This window comes from Martes martes (genome assembly GCF_963455335.1).
Source record: "Martes martes genome assembly, chromosome: 17".
Taxonomy (NCBI): domain Eukaryota; kingdom Metazoa; phylum Chordata; class Mammalia; order Carnivora; family Mustelidae; genus Martes; species Martes martes.
The window spans coordinates 48,761,759-48,785,844 of record NC_137905.1 but is presented as its reverse complement, the minus strand read 5'-3'; the positions used below and the strand labels follow the sequence as shown (position 1 = coordinate 48,785,844).

Sequence of the window (24,086 nt, the reverse complement as noted above, 5' to 3'; positions counted from 1 at the left end):
AGACAGCAAGAGAGGGAAGACAAGCAGGGATAGTGGGAGAGGGAGAAGCAGAACCCTATGTGGGGCTCGTCCCGGGACCCCTGGATTATGACCTGAACCGAACAGATGCTTAACCACTGAGTCACCCAGGCACTCCTAAATAAATAAAATCTTTTAAAAAAAGAAAAAAGAAGAAAAGAACTCTACAAGGGAGTCAGAGAAATCTTATCATTCAAATTGAGGAAAGTGACATAAAGAAATGGACAAATGAGGGGCGCCTGGGTGGCTCAGTGGGTTAAAGCCTCTGCCTTCGGCTTGGGTCATGATCCCGGGGTCCTGGGATCGAGCCCCACATCGGGCTCTCTGCTTCGCAGGGAGCCTGCTTCCTCCTCTCTCTCTCTGCCTGCCTCTCTGCCTACTTGCGATCTCTGTCTGTCAAATAAATAAATAAAATCTTTAAAAAAAAAAAAAAAAGAAATGGACAAATGAGAGCCGGTCCCTGGGGGAGAGAGGGGATAGGGGAGGTTATGGAGAGGGGCTTCTGCTGCTCAGGGAAAAATCTCCTTTGAGGAACGGATGCTGGAGCCGAGGTCAGGATAATGTCGAAGGAGGGAGCCATGCAGGACCCGGGGACCAGACCTTTCAGGCAGAGAGGACAATTCCAAAGCCGTGCCCAGTGCCACCCACTTTCCGCCTCTAATCCAGCTTCTGGGCCAGCAGAACCTTCGTCCATGTCTCTACTCCAGATCAAGGACCCCAGAGGAGAGTTCTGGGCTTGTGTCCAGCATTGGGTGTCTCCCCAGGGTGCCCAGGATGGTGTTGTCACCTTGAAAGGCGTGAAGAGCAGGCAGGAGGGGGGGGCGATTCCGGGGGAGTGGGGGGGGGGCCCGGACTGTGGCCTTGTCCTTCTCAGCCCAACCCCAGCTTGGCCTAAAAGGGCAGACAGATAAAGAGTCCTTCCCGCCCCTGGCCCCAGAGAGGGAGGGGTTTCCTGACAGGAAATTGACCTCCTCTAACCCCCCCCCCCCCCAGTTCCAAGCTCTCAGCATTTCTGGCTCATGTGTCCTCAGGGCAGGACAGCAGCAGCAAGGACAGAGGGACGAAGGCACTGAGTGGGAGGTAAGTGTGCTGGAGGAGGGGGGCAGGACCCGCATGCCCACCCCCCACCCCGATCCGGGCCCCCCTGGATCTGGGCCGGACGGCAGCTGTGGGGGGGAGAAGAGGTGAAAAGAGAATGTGGGGTCTGCCCTTAGGAGGGTGCCAGTGAGAGGGCAGGAGGAGCGGGGAGCCGGGAAGAATTTGGGGACCCACAGAAACTTCGAAGAAGCAGGGAGAGCTTGGACCATTAACGGAGACAAAACCCAGCCATGGCTGGGTCTGATGCCCTCTGAGTTCAGGTGGGAAGACGGGCCAGAGAGGGATGGGTGCTTTGCTCCATCCCCGAGAGATGGGGGCTTGGAGATGGGAGAGAAGACAGGGCTGGGCTGGACAGGGAGCAAGAGATGGGGTTCGGAAGGAAGATGTGCATGAACTTGAAACAGGCTGATGACAGGATTTTGGGGGGCAAGGTCTGGAGGAGGGTGGTGTGGTTGGGGTCCAGTGCGGACACAACGTGTGAAGGCTGTTCTCTGATACAGACTTGGGGACTGGAGGTGCTGAGTTCTGCAAAAGGGTCAGGCTGCCTGTGGAGGGTTTAGGGCTTTGGGGAAAGGCTGGCAGCAGAGGAGGAGAGGGAAGGGGGAGGGGGAGGGGGAGGAGCCGGAGCCCAGAGAGGGAAGCTGGTGGCCAAGACATCCTGTGGGAGGTCGGGAGGCTGGGGGCTTGAGGGATGCCTCGGAAGTGAGTCAGGGGCCGGGCACCAGGAGGCAGATGAGGGGGCCGGAGGGGCAGGATGTCGGAGCCCGTCTGCAGAGGCGGGTGTTGGAGCCAGGAAGGGGAAAGACAGAGGGGGCCGCTTTTCAGAAGGTGGTGCGGTGGGGTCTGATGGGGTCTGAGGATGTTGGGGATGGTTGGGGGGTATGGGATCCAGTCCAGGGATGGACGTGGCAGCCAGTGGGGGAGCGGAAAAACCCAGTTTGGGTAATGTTGACTTCTGTTAGAGGGAAGTTGGAGCCCCCTATTTTGAGGGGAAGGTGGGGTTTTGGGGGGATGACAGAGGCAGTGCTGGGGGACAGTGAAGCCATTTGTGGGATGAAGCACAGAGAAGCCTGTTTGGAGAATGAAAGAGAAATCGACGTGTGGCTTGCTTGTGTGTGTGTGTGTGCGCGCGCGCACGTGTGTGTATGGGGGTGCTAGTATCGATGGTCCACAGCCCTGGGGGCTCCAGGCAAGGGTTGCCATGGTGACTGCCTCTCTGGGGGACAGGGGACCATGGAGACTGGAGAGAGGCTTGAGGAACAACAGCTGAGTTCTGGAGGCTGAAGTCAGGGAGGAAAGAAGGGGGTCTTCACTCAGGAATGAGATGCTCTCGCTCACAGCCCTGCCCACTCAGGATCCCCTTCCAGATGCTCCACCCACCACGCACACGCCTGCCCAGTCCCGACCCTGTCCCTCACCTGCTCAGAACCTGTCCCAGTTCGAAACAACCTGCATGTCCGGTGATAGGAGAACGTGTGAACGGCTGAGAGCCAACACAGCTTTGCTGTCGCCCAGCAGTGGAACAGTACGCAACACTTCAGGGACATCAGCTAGAGCCACAGAGCGAGGCATGGCTCCATGTGACACGGCATGTGGCATGTGAGCCAAAAACCAGCTCTCGGACAGCAAGTTGCTGGATACGCCCGGTGTGATTGCATTTAGAGAGAGTTGGAGACCACTGGAAACAATACATTGTTTCTGGCTGCAAGTCTGCAGAGGCAAGTCTGCGGAGGCATAGAGTGAGAGTCGGCTTGGATGGGGATTCACATTCCGGATGGTGCTTTCCTTGGGAGAGGGCTAGAGAATTCAGGGGCAGGGGATGGAGGTGGGGAGGGCTTTGGTGCGTCTGTAATGCTTGATTCTTTAAAAAAAAAAAAAAAAAAAGTCAACCTGAACCAAATAGGACAGATGTTTGCATTAGATGCTGCTAGGATTGGAGGCACAGGGGGTGTTTGTTTTCTAAAGTTTTTTGAATTTCTGAACATTTGAACTATTTCATCACTTTAAAAAGCACCCTTCTGTGGCTCCCCAGTGTCCTTGGGAAATAGCCCAAGTTCCTCCTCATGGCCCTTCGAGGCCTTGCATGGCCTGGTCTTTACTGATCTCTCCAGCTTGACTCCTCCTCACCCACAAGGAATGAGGTCCTTCCCTCCTTCATTTCCTGTTTAGCACCCATTCATTTCCTGAGCTCCAGCCCTGGGAGCTAGGGACACAGCGGTGACCGAGACAGCCTAACCCTGTCCTCTCGGGGCTTCACAGTCCGGTGGCGGGGACACAGACTCATCCCCAGACAGTGACAACTCAGGTTGGACAGGGCTGGGATGGGGGAAATCCTGAGGGGGGCAACTTGACTCAGCTTGGGCATCAGGGAGGGCTTCCTGGAGGAGGGGCCTTTGGAGCTGGGTCCTAAAGCGGGGAGAACAGGTTTCCCTATAGAAGGATCTACACAAATGCTGACACCTGGAGGAGCCCGGAGCAAGGAGGAGGAGAATGTGGGATGGCACTGGTGAGGGCACAGCTGGCAGGTGAGGGCAGCTGAATTTTGTCCTGCAGGCACTGGGGAGCCATGCAAAGAGAAGAGAAGGAAAGGGAGCAGGTTTATGCTTTAACAAGGACCTCAAAGGTGGGCTGAGGCGGGGGCAGGACAGGAGCCCAGAGACCAGGAAGGAAGTGGGGAAGCCAGAGGGCAGAGGGTGCTTGGACTGGGGCAAAGGGCCATGGAGAGGGCTGGAGATGAGGGACTTAGGAGGTGGGATGAGCAGATCTTGGGAGATTTCAAGCCCCAAGAGGGAAGAACTGGGTCTGCCTTGGCCACCACTGTGTCCCCACTGCCTTTACCGGGCAAATACCTAGTAATTTTTTTTCTTTTTTTGGCAGGGGGAAGGGTAGTAAAATATGCATAATATACAATTCACCATATGAACCACTTTAAAGCATACAATTCAGGGGCACCTGGTGCATTCACAATGTTGTCAACCACTATGTACCTCCGGAACATTTTCGCTTGTGAAAAGGAAACCTGTACCCATTAAGCAGTCACTCCCCAGCCCCCCTCTCCCAGCCCCTGGCCCCCGCTCATGCTTATCTCCTTTCTAGCTCTACAGGTTTGCCTGTTCTGGACATTTCCCAGGAAGGTTTTCCTCAAGGAGTGAACAGGGTGGGGTAGAGCGGACAGGTGTGCTGGTGGGACAGGGGAGACAAGGCGGGTGCCCATGTGTGTGACTGGCCGTCTGGGGAGATGGTGGGGCCTGAGTCCCTAGGCAACCTGTGCCCTTCATGGGCTGTGCCAGCTTGGGAAAGATGCTTCCCCTCTCTGAGTCTATTTCCTCATGGGGTGGGAGGGTCCACAAAGATGTTGAAGCCTCCGGGCAGGGAAAGGGTCGGAACGCCAATGCTCGGGGTAGGGGGGAAAGAACCCCAGCCCCAGAATCAATAGGTCTGGGTCCAAATGCTGAGTCACTGAGTCACTGTGGGACCTTGGATGTCATCTGCAGAATGGGCATCATAATAGCACTAACCTCATGGGATCAGCAAGTGCTCAGACCAGGACCCCGCACGCAGAGGCAGGATCGCCAGACACCAACACCCCACTACACCCCACTACTGCTGTCAATCCCACTGAGGGTCTGTTATGTTTTCCCCAGGTCCCCGCCTGTCAAAATGCCCATCCTGAAGAATCTAGGGGTGGCCGACTCTAAGGTGCCCCGGGCGGGGACCCTGCCCCTGAGGTCCTCTCGGAACCCCTTTGAGGAAGTTCCAGGATTGGAAGAAGAGGAGGTTGGGGAGCTGGGGACCCTGCCCAATGGAACATCTTGTCGCCGCCGCGCCACCCTGGAGAAGCTGGCTGGCCTGGCCCCCTTCCGGTTGGGCTGGACCCCCGGCCGGCGGGCAGGCAGCCCGGGAGACGGGCAGCCCCGCTCCTTCCTGGGCCGCGTGCTGACACCAGGGATACGCAGGAGCTCGGCAGACTTTGGCCTCCTGGCCAGGCTTCAGGGGACCCGAGCCCAGGGCGATGAGGAGGCGGCTGGGGAGGCTGCCCGGAGACTGGCCTTCCTGAGACTGGGACGCGGACCCAAGCCCCGTCGTGCGTCCCTGGCCGAGAGGGTGGTGCCCGCCGGCGAGGCGGCCCCTGAGCCCCCGCCCAAGGTCCCCGAGCCCCCAAAGATGAAGGAGCCTCTGTCAGGTGAGTCAGGAGCCCCTGCTCAGACCTGGCTTTCACCTGTGACCCCATCTCCATTCACTTCTCCAACTTCCGACTGCATGTACACCCCCATGTAGGATACCGGTTCGCCCCCTGCAGTCCCCAGCCCCATCACCGAGCCCAGGCTCCAGCTCTGCCTCCACACCCACCCCCAGTCCATCCCACTCACTACCCACCACCGGCTTCAACCTCACCCCCATGTCCTGTGATAAGTGAATCACCAACTTTGGTCCCATCCCCTCCCAATCCCTTCCCTACCCCTAACTCCTACCCTCCCTCCCTTCAAATTTAGCCTCCAGCCCATCTCCAACCTTGACCTTCTACCCCTCCCTAACCTCCATACCATACCCCACCCACTTCCCACCCCCAGCCCCAACCCTGGCCTCAGACCCCCACACCCACCTCAATCTCCTCCTTTACCCCCAATCTCTTCTCCTTCTCCATCCCACTCTGAGCCCCAACCCTAACTCCATTCCAGTCCCAAACCCCAGCCTCCACCTTCAACTTCATCCCTACTTCAACTCATGTCCAAGCTTCATCTCAAACTCACCACCATGCCTAGTGCCTACCTTCCACCCACATCTGCCGACTGCGTCCCCCAAGGCCCGTGTTCGGTTCCCGGGGCCACTGTAGTCAGCAAGTCCCACAAACCGGGTGGCTGAAACTGTCGAGATCTAGTCTCTCAGTTCCGGGGGCTAGAAGTCGGAAATCAAGGTGTTGCGGTGGGTCCACGCATGCTCGGAAACTCAAAGGAGAGCCTTTCCTCCTCTTCCTGCACCTAACGCTCTGCCAGCCAACCTGGGGGTTCCCTAGCTTGTGGTCACCCCACTCCCGTTCCTTCGTTGCCATGGGGCCTTCTCGCTGTGACCTCACAGCATCTCTCCTCTGTGTGTATCTGTCTCTGTGTCCAAATCTCCCCTTTGTATAAGAACACCAGCCACACTGGCTTAGAGGCCACCCTATGACCTTATTTTAACTTGATCACTCTATAACCTCTATAAAGAACCCGTCTCCAGATGAGGTCCCCATTCGGAGGTAGGGGGAGGAGGGTTAGGACTTCACACATCTTTTTTCTTCATGGGGGGGGGCACGCGGTTCAACTCAAGACATCACCCCTGTTTGTATCCCCAGTGTCTCCTTCAATGCCCTTTTGGTTTCCACCCCACACTTATTCCAACCCCATCAGCCATCTCCACCTTGGGACACACCCATGTGCTTACCCCAACCCATCCCTTTGTCCAAACACCATCTTTAACCATCGCTGTGCCCAACGCCAGGACAACTGCCTGCCCACTGGGCCATTGCTGTCCCGCCTACAGCTGCAACAGGGTCCCCGAGTTAGTCTCCCGCCCAACCCCCAGCCCCAGCCCATCTCAGCACCCACCGTCAGCCCAACCCCCATCCCATCTGCACCCCAATCCGTCCTGCACCCCGTCCGAACCTCCCATTCCCAAACTCCGCCCACGTTCTTGGTCCCAATTCAAGCCCAAATTTCATCTTCAAACTCACATCCATCTCCACCTTCTTTTCCTGCTCAATAATCACATAAATCCACCCTCGTCTCCACACCCCCCCAACCCCAGATGTCATTCGCAACTCCTTTCCTGTCCCCTATGTAGATGTCACCCCAACCTCACCCTCATCCTTCCCCTCAGTCCCATCTCGGAGGCCCCCAAACCTGGCTCCGCCCCCACCTTCATTTGCCCCGATCCTCACTCCCAGGCCTCCCCCCAGGCATGCAGCCTCAGCACTGGGGACCTCGGGGGAGCCCTTTCTGTGCACCCTCTAGGTCCTGGCGAGAGGCTATTTCAGCCCTGGCTCCCTGGGGACTGGGAGGGCACTTCAGGGAGGTGACGAGGGGGTGACTGGAGCCCCCGCCTTCTGGAAACGGATGGGCAGAAATAGCGCTGGCCGGGAAACAGTTTTTCTGCCAGGGAGGAAGTGGAGGGGGGTGGAGGTGTCGGGGGTAACCCTGGGCCACCGGGACCCTCCCTTTGCCTTCACTCAAAGGCCTCCCAACCCCATGGGGCTGGCTCTTGGGGGAGTCTGAACTCAAGAGTCTCGGGTCGCCCCCACAGCTATCCCATCCCCCAGAAGACCCCATCACTGGTCTTGCTAACCTCTCCCCACCTCCAAGCCTCCACTCTGCCCTTCTGATCCACTGCCTCTCTCCATGCTCTCCCTCTACCTGGCTCAGACTGGCCTTTCCCCAGGCCTCCCATTGCCCAGATCCCTTTCTCTAGGTCTGATGCCCCTTTTCTGTCCTTGCCCCTCAAATATCCGGACCCCTTCCTACATCATAAGCTACTCACCAATACCCTCTGCCCTCCCTTCCCCCCGCCCTTCTGCCTCAATCCCTTACCCCCAACTGGCCAGACTTCTCCTCATCCTCCTCCCCCTCCCACCCTCTTCTTAGTCTCTTGATGCTACTCTGGTCCTTTGACCTACTACCCTTATCCAGACACCTATCCCATCGCCCACCCTCCTCTGTCCATCCCTAACCATCTCCTGTCCTCTCCCCCAGGTCCTGGCCCTCTCCCTCCTTCCTCCCTCAGCCTGCCCCCGCCTCCCTCTCCCGACTCCCTTCCCTCAACTCGTTCTCCTGGAACGTCGCAGGACTCCCTTCTAGGCCCGTCATCTCCCCCTCCCCACACCCTCTCCTACCCCAGCCTGCCGGCCCGCTTCCCTCCCCCTGACCTCCCGCTCTGCCCCCACAGTGCTGGAGATCCTGAGCCTGATTCAGCAGCGCGAGCTGGCGCGGGCCGACGAGCACATCTTGGAGCTGGAGGCCGAGGAGCTGGCGTCGTCGGGGGGCGGCGGCGCGCCCGGGCCGCCCGGGGTCGAGGGCGCGGGCGTGGGCCGCCGGGCGCGGGACGTGGCGCTGCTGTACGAGGCCCTGCAGCGCGAGCTCTGGGCGCTGGTGCGCGAGACCCTGGCGGGCCCCGGGCCGGGCGCGGGCGCCGGGGCGGGCGCCGTGGCGCAGCTGGGCCAGGTGCTGCTGCAGGAGGAGGCGGCCGACGGGCGCCGGGGGCCGGGGGCCGCCCGCAAGCTGCGCGCCCGCTGGGCCGAGGCGGTGGGGCGCGCGGCGCGGGAGCGCCTGGAGGCGGCGGCGCCCGGGGCGCCGGGGGGCCTGGCGGGGCAGCTGGAGGCGCTGCGGGCGCGGCTGCTGGAGGACATGGGCGTGGTGCGGGGGCGCCTGGCGCCCGCCTACCCCGCGGGCCTGGGCGCCTTCGGCGTCTACCTGCGCGGCTACCACGGCGCGCTGGCCGAGTGGCTCGGGGCCGCCGCCCGCCGGAGGCTGCCGCTCACCGACCGCTACGCGCTGCTGCACTGGCACAACCAGGTGTACCCCAGGTGAGGCGGGGCCGGCCGCCCCAGGGTCGCCCAGAACCCCCCCACCCCGCCCCCCTAACACACGCTCCCTCAGCCCTGGCCTCTTCACTTGCCAAGGACCTTGGAACCGTTGACTCTTCCGTCCTAGAATCCTAAAACCGTTGACCCTCCCGGTCCTCGGCAGGGGTGACATAGACAATCCGCGCCTCCGAGCGCTGTCCACCCTCCCGGTGCTAGAACCTTAGCGACATAGGGCCTTCCGGTTCTAAAACCTCGGCACCCTGTAGTCTGAGAGCCTTAGTCCCGCGGACCTCAGCCTCAGCCCCACTTGGGCCCTTGGACGTGTAGCTCCGCACCCCCCCCTCGCTCCCAGTCCTAGAATTGGGGCACTGCTGATCCTTCCAGATCTAGAACCTTTGCATGGTGGACACTTACACCCCTAGAACCTTAGCACTGTGGACCTTTCCTGTCTTAGAACTCAGTAACATTGCACTCCTGCATCCTTTAACACAGGGATCCTTCCAGTCCTCTGTGCCGGGACATTGACAATCCGCACATCTGGGCACTGTCCACCCTTCCCCCCCCCTCCCAACCTCAGCGATATCAGTCCTTCTAGTTCTAAAACCTCCACACCTCCAGCCCAAGGAGCACAGCATCCCAACACTCCCACCCTTGGAATCATAGCGCTGGTCACCTTTCCAGTCCTAGAATCTAAGCATCGTGGATCCTTCTTCTAGAACCCTTGCATTGTTATCTTTCCATTCTTAAAATCTTAGCACCATGGACCCTTCCAGCCCCAGAACCTTCACATCATTGACAGTTAGACTCCCAGAATTTTAGCAACATTGGTCATTGACCCCTCCAGTCTTAGAACCTTAACACCTCCCAGTCTTCCAGACTTAGAATCTATTAACACCAATGGCCCTTTCAGTTCTAGAAGCTCAGTGCTGTGGACCCCTCCAGGCCTAGAACGTTCGCGTCATTGACATATATACTATTAGAATCCCAGTACCATTCACTCTTCTGGTCCTAGAATTTAGCACTGTTGATGGTTCTCAACCTAGAACGTTCGTACCATTAAACCTTCCAGTCCTAGTACCTTTTTTTTTTTTTTAAAGATTTATTTATTTGACAGACAGAGATCACAAGTAGGCAGAGAGGCAGGCAGAGAGAGAGAGGGGGAAGCAGGCTCCCCGCCGAGCAGAGAGCCCCATGCGGGGCTCGATCCCAGGACCCCGGGATCACGACCCGAGCCAAAGGCAGAGGCTTTATCCCACTGAGCCACCCAGGTGCCCCCCAGTCCTAGTACCTTAACACCACTGATTCTTAAATACTAAAACCTTAGCACCAGCATTCCTAAAATCTTGGCATAGTTGACCCTCAGAATTCTAGAACCCTTACACAGCTCTCTCTTTAGATCCTAGGGTGTTAGCTCTGTTGATTCTTCCAGTCTTAGAACTCGAGCGTTGACACTTTCAATCCTAGAATGTTAGCACCAATGAGACTTCAAATCCTAAACCTTGGCCCCATCCCCTCTTTAGAGCCAGAACTTTGATACTGTGGATCCATCCAGCGTTAGGACTGGAACGCTCCTGGTCCCTTGAATTCTATAACCTTAGCACTTAGAACCTCAGCACCTTTGATGTTCCCAGTCCTAGAATCTTCAAACTGTGGAGGCTTTTTGGATCCTAAAACCTGCCCATTTTTGTGGGTAGGGCATGGAATATGATTAGCCATGACTGGGTCACCTACGCCTCCAGGGAAAGGGGAGCTGGTCACACCCAAGCCACATGTCGGCAAACGAGTGGGGTGGGTGGTTCCTCAAAGTCATCCTGTTGTCCCTAGAAGAATGGAAAAGCAACAGCTAGTGACATTGACTTCCTAGATCCCTGCTGGGAAGATGTGTTAAGGACACTCTCACACCATCTATGAGAGAGGGAGGCAGGACAGGGAGTCTGGAGAGCTTCCTGGAATGGGAGGGTGGGAGTAGGAAGATAATGTTTCTGTCTGAGAAGATGCCACAGGCCAAAGCTTGGGGTGTGTATGGGTGGCGGTGGGGGGGCTAGGGAGAGGGATGGTATCACACAGGCCGGGTGTGCAAGATTGCAGAATCGAGGAGTGAGGGCTGGACCGGGGAGGCCTCCAAGACCAGGTGAGGTGCTGGGGACAAGGAGTGCAGGTGGGAGGGAACTTCTGTCTGGTGAAGCTGAACGTGGCTGAGATCTTGCGTGCCAGACCATCAAGCCTGGACTTGACCCCTGCAAGTCTTGCCCGGACACCATTCATCAGGGAGCTGACTCAGAGAACTGGAGCCAGGGGAGCAACCATTCCAGAGACTTCCTTTGAGGGATGAGCAAAGCCGGTCCCTAGAGAGGAAGGGAGTGGCCCAGGGTCACAAGCACACTGGGTGTGGAGGGGTTCAGTTGCCCAGATCCCCCTCTCACAGACCTCCCTGTCTCTTTTCCCCCACTCCCAGAGAGGTCCTAGGGCTGGTGGACTTGGTAGCCCTAGAGAATGGGGAGCTGGGACCCCTTCTGTCTCCCGGCACCCTGCGGGGCTTGGAGGACGAATGCGTCACAGATGTTAAGGTACTGGGGGACTTGGGAGCAGGAGGCACTCTGCAGGGAGGGAAGGGTTGCACTGGGGTTGGAGGCCCCTCCTCTCCTCCTTTCCCTACTCCCATTTCCCTTTTCCCTTTGTGGATTCTGAGTTCTGCCCCCAAAGACACTGAAAGGTAAGCCCACATGGATCATTTCGGTCTTAGCTTCAGCTCTGTCCACCCAAGCACCCAGCCAGGCGTAGAGAGCAGCAATAAAGTTTCGATACATTGAGATACTTCAAATCTTAGAGGAAGCGTCAGTCACAGAAGCTCAGCTCACAGTCCCAAAGACCCCTGGAAGGAGAGCATCAGAGCTATCTCTGCACCCAGGCAGGGCAGACAGTCAGCCTGGTTAATAACCAGTCGGCAGAATGGTCCAGCCATAAACACCCAGCCTGGCCACATATTTGCCAGTCCTGCCTCAGCCAAAGAAGTCAGAACCTTCGTAACCTGCGAGCCTAGAATCTTAGACTCCGACATACCTACATTCTCAGATGCTCTGAGGGGAACATGGGACCAGAGAATCAGAGATGTGTAAACCTTAGAATCCCAGACCCTTGGAACTGGGCATCACAGAATCTGACTCTTGAACAAATTGTTTTGCAGAAGCTGGGGAGTAGAGCCTTAGGGACCATCAAATAATAAGAGAATAGACCCTCAGACTCTCTGGCTATCAGATGGAGGAAGCTTAAAACTCCAGACTTTTTTTTTTTTAAATTTAAGATTTTATTTATTTATTTGAGAGAGAGAGAGGGTGAACAAGAGAGAGGGCAGAGGGAGAAGCGGGCTCTCCGCTGAGCAGGGAGCCCTATGCAGGGATCCCAGGATCACAACCTGAGCTGAAGGCAGACGTTTAACTGACGGAGCCACCTAGGCGCCCCAAAACTACGGACTCTTAATATCAAAGCTCCAAATCAGGGGCTAGGGATGCAAAGGGCTGGGGAGGTTTTCTGGTCCAGCCTCCCTCCTCAGCCTAATCTTTGCAAGCTCACGAGTAGAACTGAGATATGCTTGGGGCTAAGGTGTGGGGACCTTGGGGCGGGGGAGGAAAGGTGGGAGAGGCTCCCAGGCGCCCCTGACTCCTGCCTGTCCCCCCACCTTCCCACTGTAGGCTCAGACGCGCGCAGCCCTGCTTCGGGTGCTGCAGGAGAACGAGGAGCACTGGGGGAGCGTGGAGGACTGGCCCAGCAGCCTGGCGCAGGATGTGTGCGAGGTAGGGGGTGGGGAAGAGGAAGGAGAATCAGCGGGAACAGTGCCCCGGTGGGAAAGCAGGACCTCCCCCCTCCTCACCCCTTCTCCTCGCCATGGACCACACAGCTGCTAGAGGAGCACACGGAGCGAGCACCCCGCATCAGCCAGGAGTTTGGGGAGCGGATGGCCCACTGCTGCCTAGGGGGGCTGGCGGAATTCCTGCAGAGGTACAGAGGGCCCCTGTGGGTGGGGGCGGTGCCGGGGTGCAAGACTGGTGGGGGAGGCATCAGTACCCAGGATCCAACAGAGAGAGGAGAGATGAAAGGGAACCAAGTCAGGACTGGCAGGTGCGCATCAGGGACGATCACAGGCTTTGCCGGGCTGAGCGCCCAGCAAGAGACCCTCCTCCAGGAGTGCTCCATCTGTCACGCGCCCTCCCCTTCTCCTGTCACCAGCTTCCAGCAGCGGGTGGAACGATTCCACGAGAATCCGGGAGTTCGGGAGCTGCTACCTGACACTTACATCAGCAGGACCATCTCCCTGGTCAATTGCGGGCCCCCACTGAGGTGAGAGCACCCAGCGTGTGTGTGCAATGGGGGAGAGGGCCAGTGGTCACGACCAGCTGAACCGGGGTGCCCAGTTCCTAGGCGGGGATCCCAGAGCTGGTCAAGAGCAACAGGCACATGGGGCCTTCGAAGCATAAAACCCTAGGGAGTCCTGGAAAGAACCTCAGCATCACAGAGCCCTAGAATTATGGAGCGATCAGAACATTGGAGTGTTCTAATTATAGGAACCCAGAAGCCAGACTCAAACACTCTAGGAATTACAGATTTTTTTTTTTGCCTTTTTATCTTACTCTCCTTTTTTATTAACTTATTTTTCGTGCATTTGACAAATCGGGAATGCATTTCCATGGTTCAAAATTGGAGATCCAATAGGGCATACAGTGCAAAGCCTCCCTCCTACACGCTCCCCACCATCCTTATTGTTAGGGTCTGCCATATCTTCGCTGGGGCTTTTGATATATTTACCTGTAAATAAGTGTATGCATGCATTTGCATACTTCATGCATATGCATGTCCGTGCACGTTCATATACATATTTCATATTTCATATGCACATTCCATATATATACACAAGTAAATATATTTCACTGTGTGCATACATAGTATTCCTTTTCCTTTAAAAAAGAACTCCACAAATGGCAGACTACTGAACACATTTTTGTGCCTTTCCCCTTAACAGGCTGGAGACTTTCCTGTTAGCATGTGGAGTTCCCACATTTTATTTCCTTGTAAAACCCGAACTGTGTTCCACTGTTTGCACACAGCACATATTTACCGTCCCCAGTGAATGGACAGTCGGCTTCACCCTTTGGCAGAGGAAAAACCTGGCTCACCTGTCAACTCCCACAAACATGGGGACTCTCGGGGACCCATGCCCGGAAGGGGGCCCACTGGGATTTTGGAAAGAAAATGCCAAATTGCCCTCAGACCAGCTTACTGTCCTTTCAGGGATGGAGGGTCATCCTTAAGAGAAGTGAGAAGGTGGGCGCTTGGGTGGCTCAGGGGGTTAAAGCCTCTGCCTTCGGCTCAGGTCATGATCTCAGGGTCTTGGGATCGAGCCCCGCATCAGGCTCTCTGCTCAGTGGGGAGCCTGCTTCTCCCTCTCTATCTGCCTGCTTCTCTACCTACTTCTGCCTGCTTGTGATTTCTCTCTGTCAAATAAATAAATTAAAAAAAAAACTTTAAAAATATTTAAAAAAAAAGAAACATTTCAAATCCCATTCCACGGGGCTTCCGCACCCCCCCCCCAGCTTCCCAGACATCCCCTGCTGTTGCTTAGCCTCCAGACTCTCCCCAGAGCCCCTGACTTCCCCCAGCTGCCCCATCGGACCTGTCACCCCTGTGCCAATGAAATAGAGTCCATTGAAGCCAGGAGAGGGGTCCAGACAGTTGAGCTGAATATTGGCAGTCCCTGACTTTTGGCTCCTCTGATCCCCACAGGGCTCTGGCAGAGCGCCTGGCCCGGGTGGGGCCCCCCGAAAGTGAGCCGGCCCGGGAAGCAGCAGCCAGCGCGCTGGACCGTGTGACCCGGCTCTGCCACCGAGTCCTGGCTGATCTGCTGTTCCAGGAGCTGCAGGTGAGTGAGGCGGGGCGCTGGGGGGATGGAGTGGGGGTGCTAGGGCAGGGGGCACCCCGCCAACCTGCAGTTCATTTTAGGCTATGACTCAGTGTTCAGGAAGCAGGCACGGGGGCAGGGGGGTAGAGGGTGATGGCCTATTTGGGTCATTTAGGGGGGCCAAGGGGGGTGCAGGAAGGAAGAGAGGGGAGGATATGGTCAAGGGAAGGATGGAGAGCCACCAGCAGAAGGGGCCTTGGGGACTGGGTGGAGCCCCTCCCCACTGAGGCCCCCCAGATCCCTGCCCAGCCTCTCCTAGACCGGGAGCCCTCCGGCTCCTGCATGTGCCCAGAGGGGGCTAGGGTCCGTCCGTCCGGTGGGAGGTGGGTGAGAGTGTTCGGGGAGGGAGCGGGGAGTGCCTGGGAATGATACAGGGCTGTGTGTGTGCTTGTTGTAATGCACGTTCAACCCACATGTCTTACATCTCAGCTCACTCACAGCAAGAGCTAAAGTCCTTGCGGGCGGGGGTGGGGGTGGGAGGGGGAGCCCAAGTCCCTGGATGGTCTGACCCTTCCCTCCCTGACCTCACCTCCTCCCACCTGCCTCCTCACTTACGCTGCTCCCACCCTACCAGTCCCCTGGCTGTTCCTTCACACGACAGACCCAGTCCAGCACCTCTGCATTCGCTCATCTCTCTGTTTGGGCCCCTCTTCCCCCTCCCCCCTGTAGTCACATAGCTCCCCCTCTCACCTCTTTCAAGGCTTGACTCAGATCAGACCTCGTCGGACCGCCCTAGGTAAAACAGAAGTCCCGAGAGGAGACTCCCTTCCGCCCTCCCTGCTGTGTTTTTCTCCAAGCATTTAGGGCCACCTGCACTCTTGCAATGGCCTTTGCTTTTTTTTTTTTTCTTTTTTCCCCTCCCCAGCCAGCTCCTCCCACCGGAATGTTAGCTTCTCAAGGGCAGGGTTTGTTGGAATGTTTCTAAAATAACTTTTTATTATGGAAAATTTCAAACATACACCAAAGTAGGCAGAATGACAGAATGGCCTCTTGGCAGACGAGCTCCAGCCAGTTATCCACGCCTGGCCAATCTGGTTTCACCTTTCCTCCACCCCACCCTCCCACCCCCTCCACCCCCGCCCCCAGATCCCCTACATCCTGCCATCATCCATCAACACTTCAGCCTGCATCTCCAAAAGATAAGAAGTCCTTTTTAAAAGGAACATAACCACAGTGCCGCGTTCATACCTAACACAGGGAACATACTTCCTTAGGGTCAGCAAATATATATAACATATAAAAAGTATGTTATATATATATGTTATCATATATATATTTGATATATATATGATATATACTATACATTAATAGCAAATATCAGGTGAGTATTCATAGTCCCCTGACCTGCTCACGATGATCAAATGCTTGGAGTTTTGTTTGTCTTATTCTGTGCTGTGTCCCCCCAAGCGTTCTCCATGTGTCCCCAGCCACCCACCCATGGCTGACCCATAGGTAGGGCTCAGAGGGTTTGTTGCATGACTACATGGGTAGGTGTGTGTGTGAACGTGAGCAAGCCGGAGTGGGGGGGGGGATTATGGGGATGCTGGGCAGTGGGTACAGTCTTTGTTCCTAGCCTGGCTGGGCCGCTTCCAAATAGGGGGACCTAGGGCAAGTTACTTGTCCTCTTGGGGTTTCTGTTTGCTCATCTGGAGAATGGGCACAGGAATTCCAGGCTTCTCGGGGGTGGCTGTGAGGAAGCAATGGGGTCGTGGCTATAGAGTGCTTAGCTCGGTCCCGGACCATGGGTACTGGCTGCTCTCTTCCTAAAAATACAGGGTTTGTAGCAAGAGCGACACTCCCTGAGCCAGGCTCTGCAGCGAGAGCATTGGCTCATTTAATTCACCTGCTTTTCTACAAAACACCCCATCCTGGGAGGTTCAGACAGGAAGTGGGTGCCAGGTGGGATAGGACCTGCTTCAGACCCCACGGACCCCGAGCCTGGATATCCCCGGCACCTCACCTTCCCCAGGGTCCACCTAGACCGCAGCGTCTCCCCCCACTGTCCCCAGATCCAGCTCTTGGATCATGTCCAAGTGCTTCCCTTCCCTCCCCCCACAGAAATCCCAAGAAATCTATTATCTGTGTTGTTCTCTCCCTCCTCACCCCTGTTACTCACTTCTTTCTCCCTTTCCTCTCCTTCCAGCGCCCCCCCCCCCCGCAATTTCTGCCTCAGCCCCGCCCCTTCGGAGCATCAAGTTCTCCCTAATGTATAAGCCTGACCCTCTCCATCTCCTCCCAACCTGCAGTGGCTCCCCAGTGCCCTCAGGAGGAAGCTGGGGCTCCTTACAGCCCTGTGTGCTCCAGCCCTACCCACCCCGCTTAGCCCCATCTCCCTGTCCCCTGTTCCAGCTTCAGGCGTCTGTGAAACCGAGCAGTTATACAGGACCCCTGCTTGGAAGAGCCCGAGCTTGGTGTGCCACCATGCCCTTGCTGTCTTGAAGTTATTAGTAATTTTGAATAAGGGCCTTCTGTTTTCATTTTGCACTGGGACCCTCAAATTATATAGATGGTCTTGCCAGCCACACTGACCCTCTTTCTGATTCTCTGACCTGAAAACCCATCTGAAATCCCAGCGGCCTTCACACTGGCTCTTCCCGGTAACGGAGCCACTCCCTCGCACACCACTCCCTCGCACACCCGACACCGGGCTAACTACCACCATCCTCTGGGATCAGCTCTGGTGTCCCCTCCTCCAGGAAGCCCTCCTTGACTCTGCGCTGACTCAGGCACCCGCTCTGGGCTTCCTAAACTCCTGGATTCCCTCGTCCAGGCCCTGACCGCTCTGGGTCCATCTTTAGGGGATGGTCTGTTTCCCTTCCCGGACCGCGCGCCCCGGAAGGGCACAGTACAGCCCTGCAAGTCCAGCTCTCCTCTGTGGAGCTGCTAAGTGGAGAAAGAGGGTGGAAGGGAGGTGAGCTACAACCATCCCCCCCATTCTGTCCCCCACCCCAGCCCTACTTCAACAAGCTGATGCGCAGGAAGTGGCTGAACAGCCCGGAGGCCCTGGATGGCATCGTGGGCACGCTGGGCGCTCAGGCCCTGGCACTGCGCAGGATGCAGGACGAGCCCTACCAGGTGTGCGGGTTTGTGGTGGGGGGGGGGCTGGGGAAGGGCCTGGCGTGAGAGTGGGGAGCCCGGGCGCTCCGCAGGGGGAGACCCCTTCGAGGCGCCGAGCAGTTCTATCCGGGTGCGATAGGCGGCGCTCTGCGCGGGGTCTGTGGGGAGGCAGGTGCGCGGGTACTGGGGCGTAGGGTGCGGCTCGCACAGGGCCGACCCCCCTGGGAGGTAGAACTCCTGAGGCTGGGGAGACGGCTGGGACTGGGCATCCTTTGGGAGTCGGCAGGGTGTGTCGGCGAGCCGGTTAGGGGGCAGAGGAAGGTATCATCCAGCAGGACAGTGGTCACCCGTTGGGAGTCGGAAGGGCTGCTGGGGGTGGGAGGGAGGGCCTGGGGGCGACGAGGGGGCGCGGCTCCCTGGGGGCAGGGGAGGTTTCCCGCGCGGTGCCCGGGGTGGGCGCACCGCGGGAGGGGAGCCGGGAGGGCGTCACCGGCGGCTCACCAGCCCTCGCGTCTCCCTCGGTCCGCAGGCGCTGGTGGCCGAGCTGCACCGGCGCGCGCTGGTGGAGTACGTGCGGCCCCTGCTCCGCGGGCGCTTGCGCTGCCGCTCGGCACGGACCCGCAGCCGCGTGGCCGGGAGGCTCCGGGAGGACGCGGCGCAGCTGCAGCGGCTGTTCCGGCGGCTGGTCAGTGCGGCCCGGGGGAGGGGGGCTCCGAAACCACGCGGAACCTGGGCTCCCGAGAACCCCCGGGCCCGACAGCCGGGGGCAGGGGGCTTAGGAAAAGGCCTTACACCCACCCTTCAGTCCCCAGTGACACCTTGATCCTGGCCCTGCACGCCTAAAATTTGGCTTGCTCCCGGGGAGAGCTGGCCCCCGGGCGCAAACCGGCATTGCGTCCCCTGTGCCTGGGGCTGGGGATTCCGTCCGTTCGGTCCTGCTAAGTGCTTAGGACCCTACTTGGCACGGAGCTCGCACTCCCTAAAACAGGGGCTGTTCTGAGCACACAGAGACGCTAAACACCAACAGAAACTCAAGATCCTGGTGTTTCCAATTCAAGAATTTAAAACGACCCACTGTTATTTGCACCCAGTTGTAATCGCAGGACCGGAAGCGCTTCCTTCATCCGCATTTCCAGGACTTTCTAGTCTGTAGTACTTGAAATCGCGGGGGGCGAAGGGTGCGTCATTTTATGGAGAACGCGGGGAGGGAGACCCCTCGCACAAGTAACCCAGTTACCCCTAGGGGTCACCTTTTGAATATGACCACTAGGTTTGAAGAGATGTCCCGGAGCCCCCCCACCCCCACCCCGTCATCCGCAAAACTGGGAATAGATACGTTTAGACTGGATTTGCCTTCACATTTCCAAAGCTTCCACGTCCTTCCAAACCTCTGATCACAGCCTGTCCTCTGCCCGGCTTTACGGAGAGAACAGAGGCCAGGAGGGGTGCGGTTTACGTGAAGGGGGACCTGGGGCCAGAGTGTGAGCCTGGGGCCTTCCCCTGCAGGAGTCCCAGGCCTCGTGGCTGGACGCAGTGGTGCCCCATTTGGCCGAAGTCCTGCAGCTGGAAGACACGCCCAGCATCCAGGTGGAGGTGGGGGTGCTGGTCCGGGACTATCCAGACATCAGGTGAGAGCACCCCCCCACCCCCCGCCCTGGCCTGCCCGCGCCGCCGCCAGGCCGAGGACTCCCGGCTTTGGCATCCGTCCTGGCGTTTCCTGCTCTTGGGCGAGGGAGGGAGGCGGCGAGCGTGTCTGACGGCCGTTTCCTGCTGCAACCAGGCCATTATTAATACTATTTCCCTCCTTCTCCTGCCGCCGCCGCCACCAGGGCTCGCAAACAAACAGGCAGTCGCAGGAAGCCCAGGGCAGGGGGGCGCAGGGCCGCCGGCGGCAGGAAGGGCCGGCCCAGCCGGGGAGCCACGGGGGACACGGGGACACGCACGGGCAAGAGGGGCGCACGCGCACTGGGACAGCGGCAGGCGCCGCTCAGATCCTGGTGGACCATTTCCTCTCCCTGGGACCCTCCCCTCTCCGAGCCTCTCCCAGGGGGGATAATAACACTCTTCTCACAGGATTGCTGGGGGAATTCTCCATCCTCAGTCAACACCAGCATCACCTGCATTATCCCCCCGGACAGCAGGACCAAGACCAGTGCTGGTTTCTTGAGTCCTTATGCTGGACCTATGGAAGTTATTTTAGAAAATAATATGCAAGTAAAAGGCAGCACTGTTGTAAATGCTTAGCATCCTCTGAGGCAGGCGGGAATTAAGCAGATTACACTAAATGCCACAGCTAGCCAGTGGCCAAGCTGGGACTTGAGCCCCTGGGGCAGGCTGGCTCCAACTGATGCACCTGATCATTGCCCCCCCCCCCCGGGGGGGGCCAAGGCAGATGGTGGTGACAGTCCTGTAGGACTCTTCAGGCTGGAGGACACTCTGTGCTTTCCCAGAGACAAAACCCCACTCTGCCAGGGAGTGAGGCCCCAGCGGGGTTTAGGCTCCAGGGTTGAGGACGAGGATTCTGGAAGCGATGCCGGATGGGCAGTTCTGGCTCTGGGGTGTGGGGCTCTTTGTCCTTGGGGAGACACAAAGCCCTGAAGTCTTTGGGGGTGGTGGGAGTCCCAGCCTTTCTCCTGGATTGGGGTTTCTGACTTGGAATCTGCACTTGAACGCAAAGCTCAGTTTGAAAGCTCTCAAGCTTCTGGAGTAGCTCCAAAGCCGGCTTTGGAGCCTGTCTGAGCCAGAAGGCTCTTGAGCCCCATTTTTGGATGAGTAAATTTTGGAGCTGTGGTGATTCCAAACCGGGGATGTGGGGATGTGAAGAGCCTGAGCTGCATTTGAAGGAGGGTACTGAGGGCCCCAGGGCTCTCTCTGAAATGGAAGTTCTGGAAATGACTGTTGGGTTCAGGCCCTTGAGTCAAAATGTGGTGAGGGTCCTGGGGCGCTGGACCCATGATCTGTTGTGGAGATGGGGGTGAAGGGAAGGCTCGGTTGTGTCAGATTTAAGGGCAAGGGCTGGAAAACAGAGTTTTGAGACAGAGTTTCTGTTTGAGGTGATGCCCCCCCCCCATGGTAAATGGGAGTTCTGGAGTGGAACTTGGGTTGAGCACGATTCTGGGGGTGGGGTGGGAGGGTGACGTGCGTGTCCCATGGGAAGGAAGGTGCTGTCATGGATGGGCTCTGGGTTGAGAGAGTTGGGGTCGGGTTTGGATACGGGCTCTGGAACTGCTGTGGTGGAGAAGCTTCCAGACCTGGCCTGGGGAGGGGGGAGAGGGGAGAGGAGGGTTCGATGGAAATGTGGGCGAGCCTTCCTGCGCAGCATCTGAGTGGCGGTGGGGGGCTGTTGGAGGTGCGAGTGAAGATGAAGTGGGGGGTGCTGCTGACTCCTGAGCTTAAGGAGGTGTGAGGGGGCCAGAAGGAAGCCCAGAAGCTGTGTGCGCTGAGTTGGGGCTGCAGACCGAAAGCTAATCGGGAGCTAAGCCCGGGTGCTTAGGAAGCCGCCTGTGCTGGGCGTAGAGGAGAGGGTTCTGGAGTCAGTGATGAGTGGAAGAATTTGGAAATGGCTGGTTAGCGAAGTTCTGGGGGGCGTGCTGCTAGGAGGAGGGTCTGGGAGGACTAGAAATGGGGAGGGACTGGGGGTTGGGATGGGGGAGGGCGGGGGGGAGGGGCTGCTGGTATGGGGAAAGGAGCCGGAAGGGGGCTTTAAAGGGGCTCCAGAGGTAAGGCAGGCCCTGGGACAGATGGGGGCCTGATGAGGTTCACAGGGGGGCTGTGTGCGTCTGGCACGGAGAACCCCATGCACCTGTCCCTTCCTCTCTCCCCACCCAGGCGGAAGCACGTGGCAGCCCTCCTCGACATCCGGGGCTTGCACAACACAGCAGCCCGCCAAGAGATCCTGGCCGTGGCCCGGGACCTGGAACTGTCTGAGGGGGGAGCCCTGTCGCCCCCTCGGGACCGCGCCTTCTTCTCAGACATCTCCGTGCCCCGCCCACCTTTCTGCCTCAGCCTCCCTCTCTTCCTGGGCCGCCTTCCCCTCTCCCGGGTGGCCAGGCCTGGTTTGGCCTGTTTGCCCCGACTTCGGCCTCTGTCTCCATCACGGCCCCCTACCCAACGCTGAGACTCTCCCAGCCCTCCACCTCAGTGCCCCCCATCTTTGCTGCTGACAAACTGTCCTCCTGTACGGGCTCCCTCTTGACTCACTGCTTGGGACCACAGACTGCCCCACTCCCGCCCCAGGGGGGGAATGGAAAGGTCCTCAGAGATCTTGGCCACCCCTAAACCCCCCAAATAGAAGAGAAACAGGCCGGAGGGAGCAAGGACTTTCCCAAGGCCACGAAGCTCGTTCCCAGCACCAGCTCCCGGCCCAGTGTGCGGTGGCGGGTGTTTTGGAAGGCTCTACAGAAGTATCCCAGGCCCCCCCTTTCCCCTCACCTCAAGGTCTGGCCCCGGTCCAACATATTAAGGAATGTACGATACTTAGAATAAAGAGGTTTCTATTTAACACAAGGAAGGGCTGAGTCCCCAGTGTGTGGGGGAGGAAGGACCGGGGGCAGGGCCCAGGGCCAAGGGCTTCTCACACGCCCGAGGCTGGGCTGGGGTCCAACTCCTGGGCAGGGCAATGGAGGCTGAGGGAGGCCCCACAGGCCAGAAGCGGGCAAGTTCATCCCCTTTACCCCCCGAGGCCCCCGGGCGCGGGACTCCGGGGCAGGCCCTCAGCCACACTCGGCCAGGGTCCCACATTTCGTCAATCCCGAAGTGCCTCTCCCTGGCTTCTGGGCTTGGTGGTTCCTCCTTGGCACACCCCACCCCCCTCCATCCATCCTTAGCCGGGAAGCTGTGTCAAGAGAGGAAGGAGGTTGGGGGCAGGGCCGGCGGCATCCAGGGCGCCCTCCTGGGTTGATGCAGGAAAATCTCAGGGTGGGAAAAATTCCAGCCTCTCTCACCCACAGCCCTGCCAGATTCTGGTCCTCACAGAGACCTTGAGGTCACCTCCCCGCTGACCCCTACCCCGCCGGCCTGGTTGGACAGCCTATGATGGATGCTTCCTGGGGGGGTATGTGTGTGCGTGTGTGTGTGTGTATGCGTGTGTGCGTGTGTGTTTCCCTGAGAAATGGGAAGGAGGAGGCAGCCAGCGGTCAGCTCTGGGGCTGGGGTTGGAACCTCACCCACATGTGAACTCAGGAAGGTGGGAACTCAGGACTCTTGGAGCCTCTGGGCTGTGTGACCTTGGGCAGGAAGCTGCCCCTCTCTGGGGAAGCGCTTAACCTCTCTTTCCCCAGGGCCAAGGTGAGCCATCCACAAGGTCCACCCTCCTCACTTCCACTGCTAAGAGGACACCTTCAATGTCACTGATGCACAACAGAGGAGAGGCAGAATGAACAACGGGTTGCGGTCTTGTAGGCATTTCACGAAGGACCTGTGGACCTCCGTGCGGCAGTATTCTTTCCAGATGTGGGTCCCCCATTTACAAACAGCTTTATGGAGACAGAATCTGCATGCCAGACCATTCATCCCTTTGAAGGTTCGATTCAGTCGCTCTTGGTATATTTGCCGAGTTGCACAACCATCATCACAGTCAATGTTAAGAACAGTGTCAGCATTCCCCCAAAAGAAACCCTGTACCCCTTAGCCGCCCATCCCCCTCAGGCCCTGGCGACCGCTGGTCTACTTTTTGTCTTGGTAGATTTGTCTATTTTGGACATTTCATGTAAGTGGGATCATAGAATACATGTGTATGCGCATGTGTGTGTGTGTGTGTTAAGAACACCTAACGTGGGACAAACGCCTGGATGGCACTGTGGGTTAAGCGTCCAATTCCTGGTTTCGGCTCAGGTTGTGATCTCAGGGTCCTGGGATCGAGCCCCGCACGGGGCTCTGCAATTCCCATTGGGTCGGCTTGAGATTTTTCTCTCTCTTCCCCTCCCACTTGTGCTCGTGCTTCCCCCGTCTCTAAAATAAATAAATAATATCTTTTTTAAAAAAGAACACTTAACGTGAGATCTGCCCTCTTAACACATTTTAAAAAAAGATTTATCTATTTAAGTGATCTCAACACCCAGTGCGGGGCTTGAACTCACGATGCCGAGATCAAGAGTCACATGCTCCTGGACTGAGCCGGCCCCTTGCGCGTAAGGCGCCCCGTATTGTTACCCTCAGGCACAGTGTTGCAGGGCGACCTCTGGAGCTCACTCATCTTGTAAGACTAACCTTATCTCCACTGAACGACTCCCCGTACAACCCAGCCCCCACCCGGGAATCACCCTCCTCTCCATGTCTGTGAGTCGGAGAGGTTGAGAGAGCGCCCAGGAGTGGAACCAGGCAGAATCCGTCCTTCTGGGACTGGTGGATTCCGCTTAGCAGAAGGTCCTCCAGTTCTATCCCAATTGTCACAAAGGGTGGGTTAGGATT

At 57.9% G+C, this 24,086-nt stretch overlaps 1 protein-coding gene across 1 annotated transcript; it reads left to right on the top strand.

The window, feature by feature from the left end:
- The first annotated feature begins 1,045 nt into the window (after positions 1-1,045).
- Positions 1,046-22,183, top strand: EXOC3L2 (exocyst complex component 3 like 2). The gene is made up of 12 exons (XM_080829155.1): positions 1,046-1,098; positions 4,761-5,299; positions 8,035-8,671; positions 11,127-11,238; positions 12,361-12,462; positions 12,567-12,667; positions 12,896-13,006; positions 14,447-14,582; positions 17,574-17,696; positions 18,208-18,363; positions 19,185-19,306; positions 21,507-22,183. Exons 2-12 carry the CDS (start codon positions 4,777-4,779, stop codon positions 21,793-21,795), a joined length of 2,412 nt encoding a protein of 803 aa, XP_080685281.1. The 5' UTR covers positions 1,046-1,098; positions 4,761-4,776; the 3' UTR covers positions 21,796-22,183.
- The last annotated feature ends 1,903 nt before the right edge of the window (positions 22,184-24,086 follow it).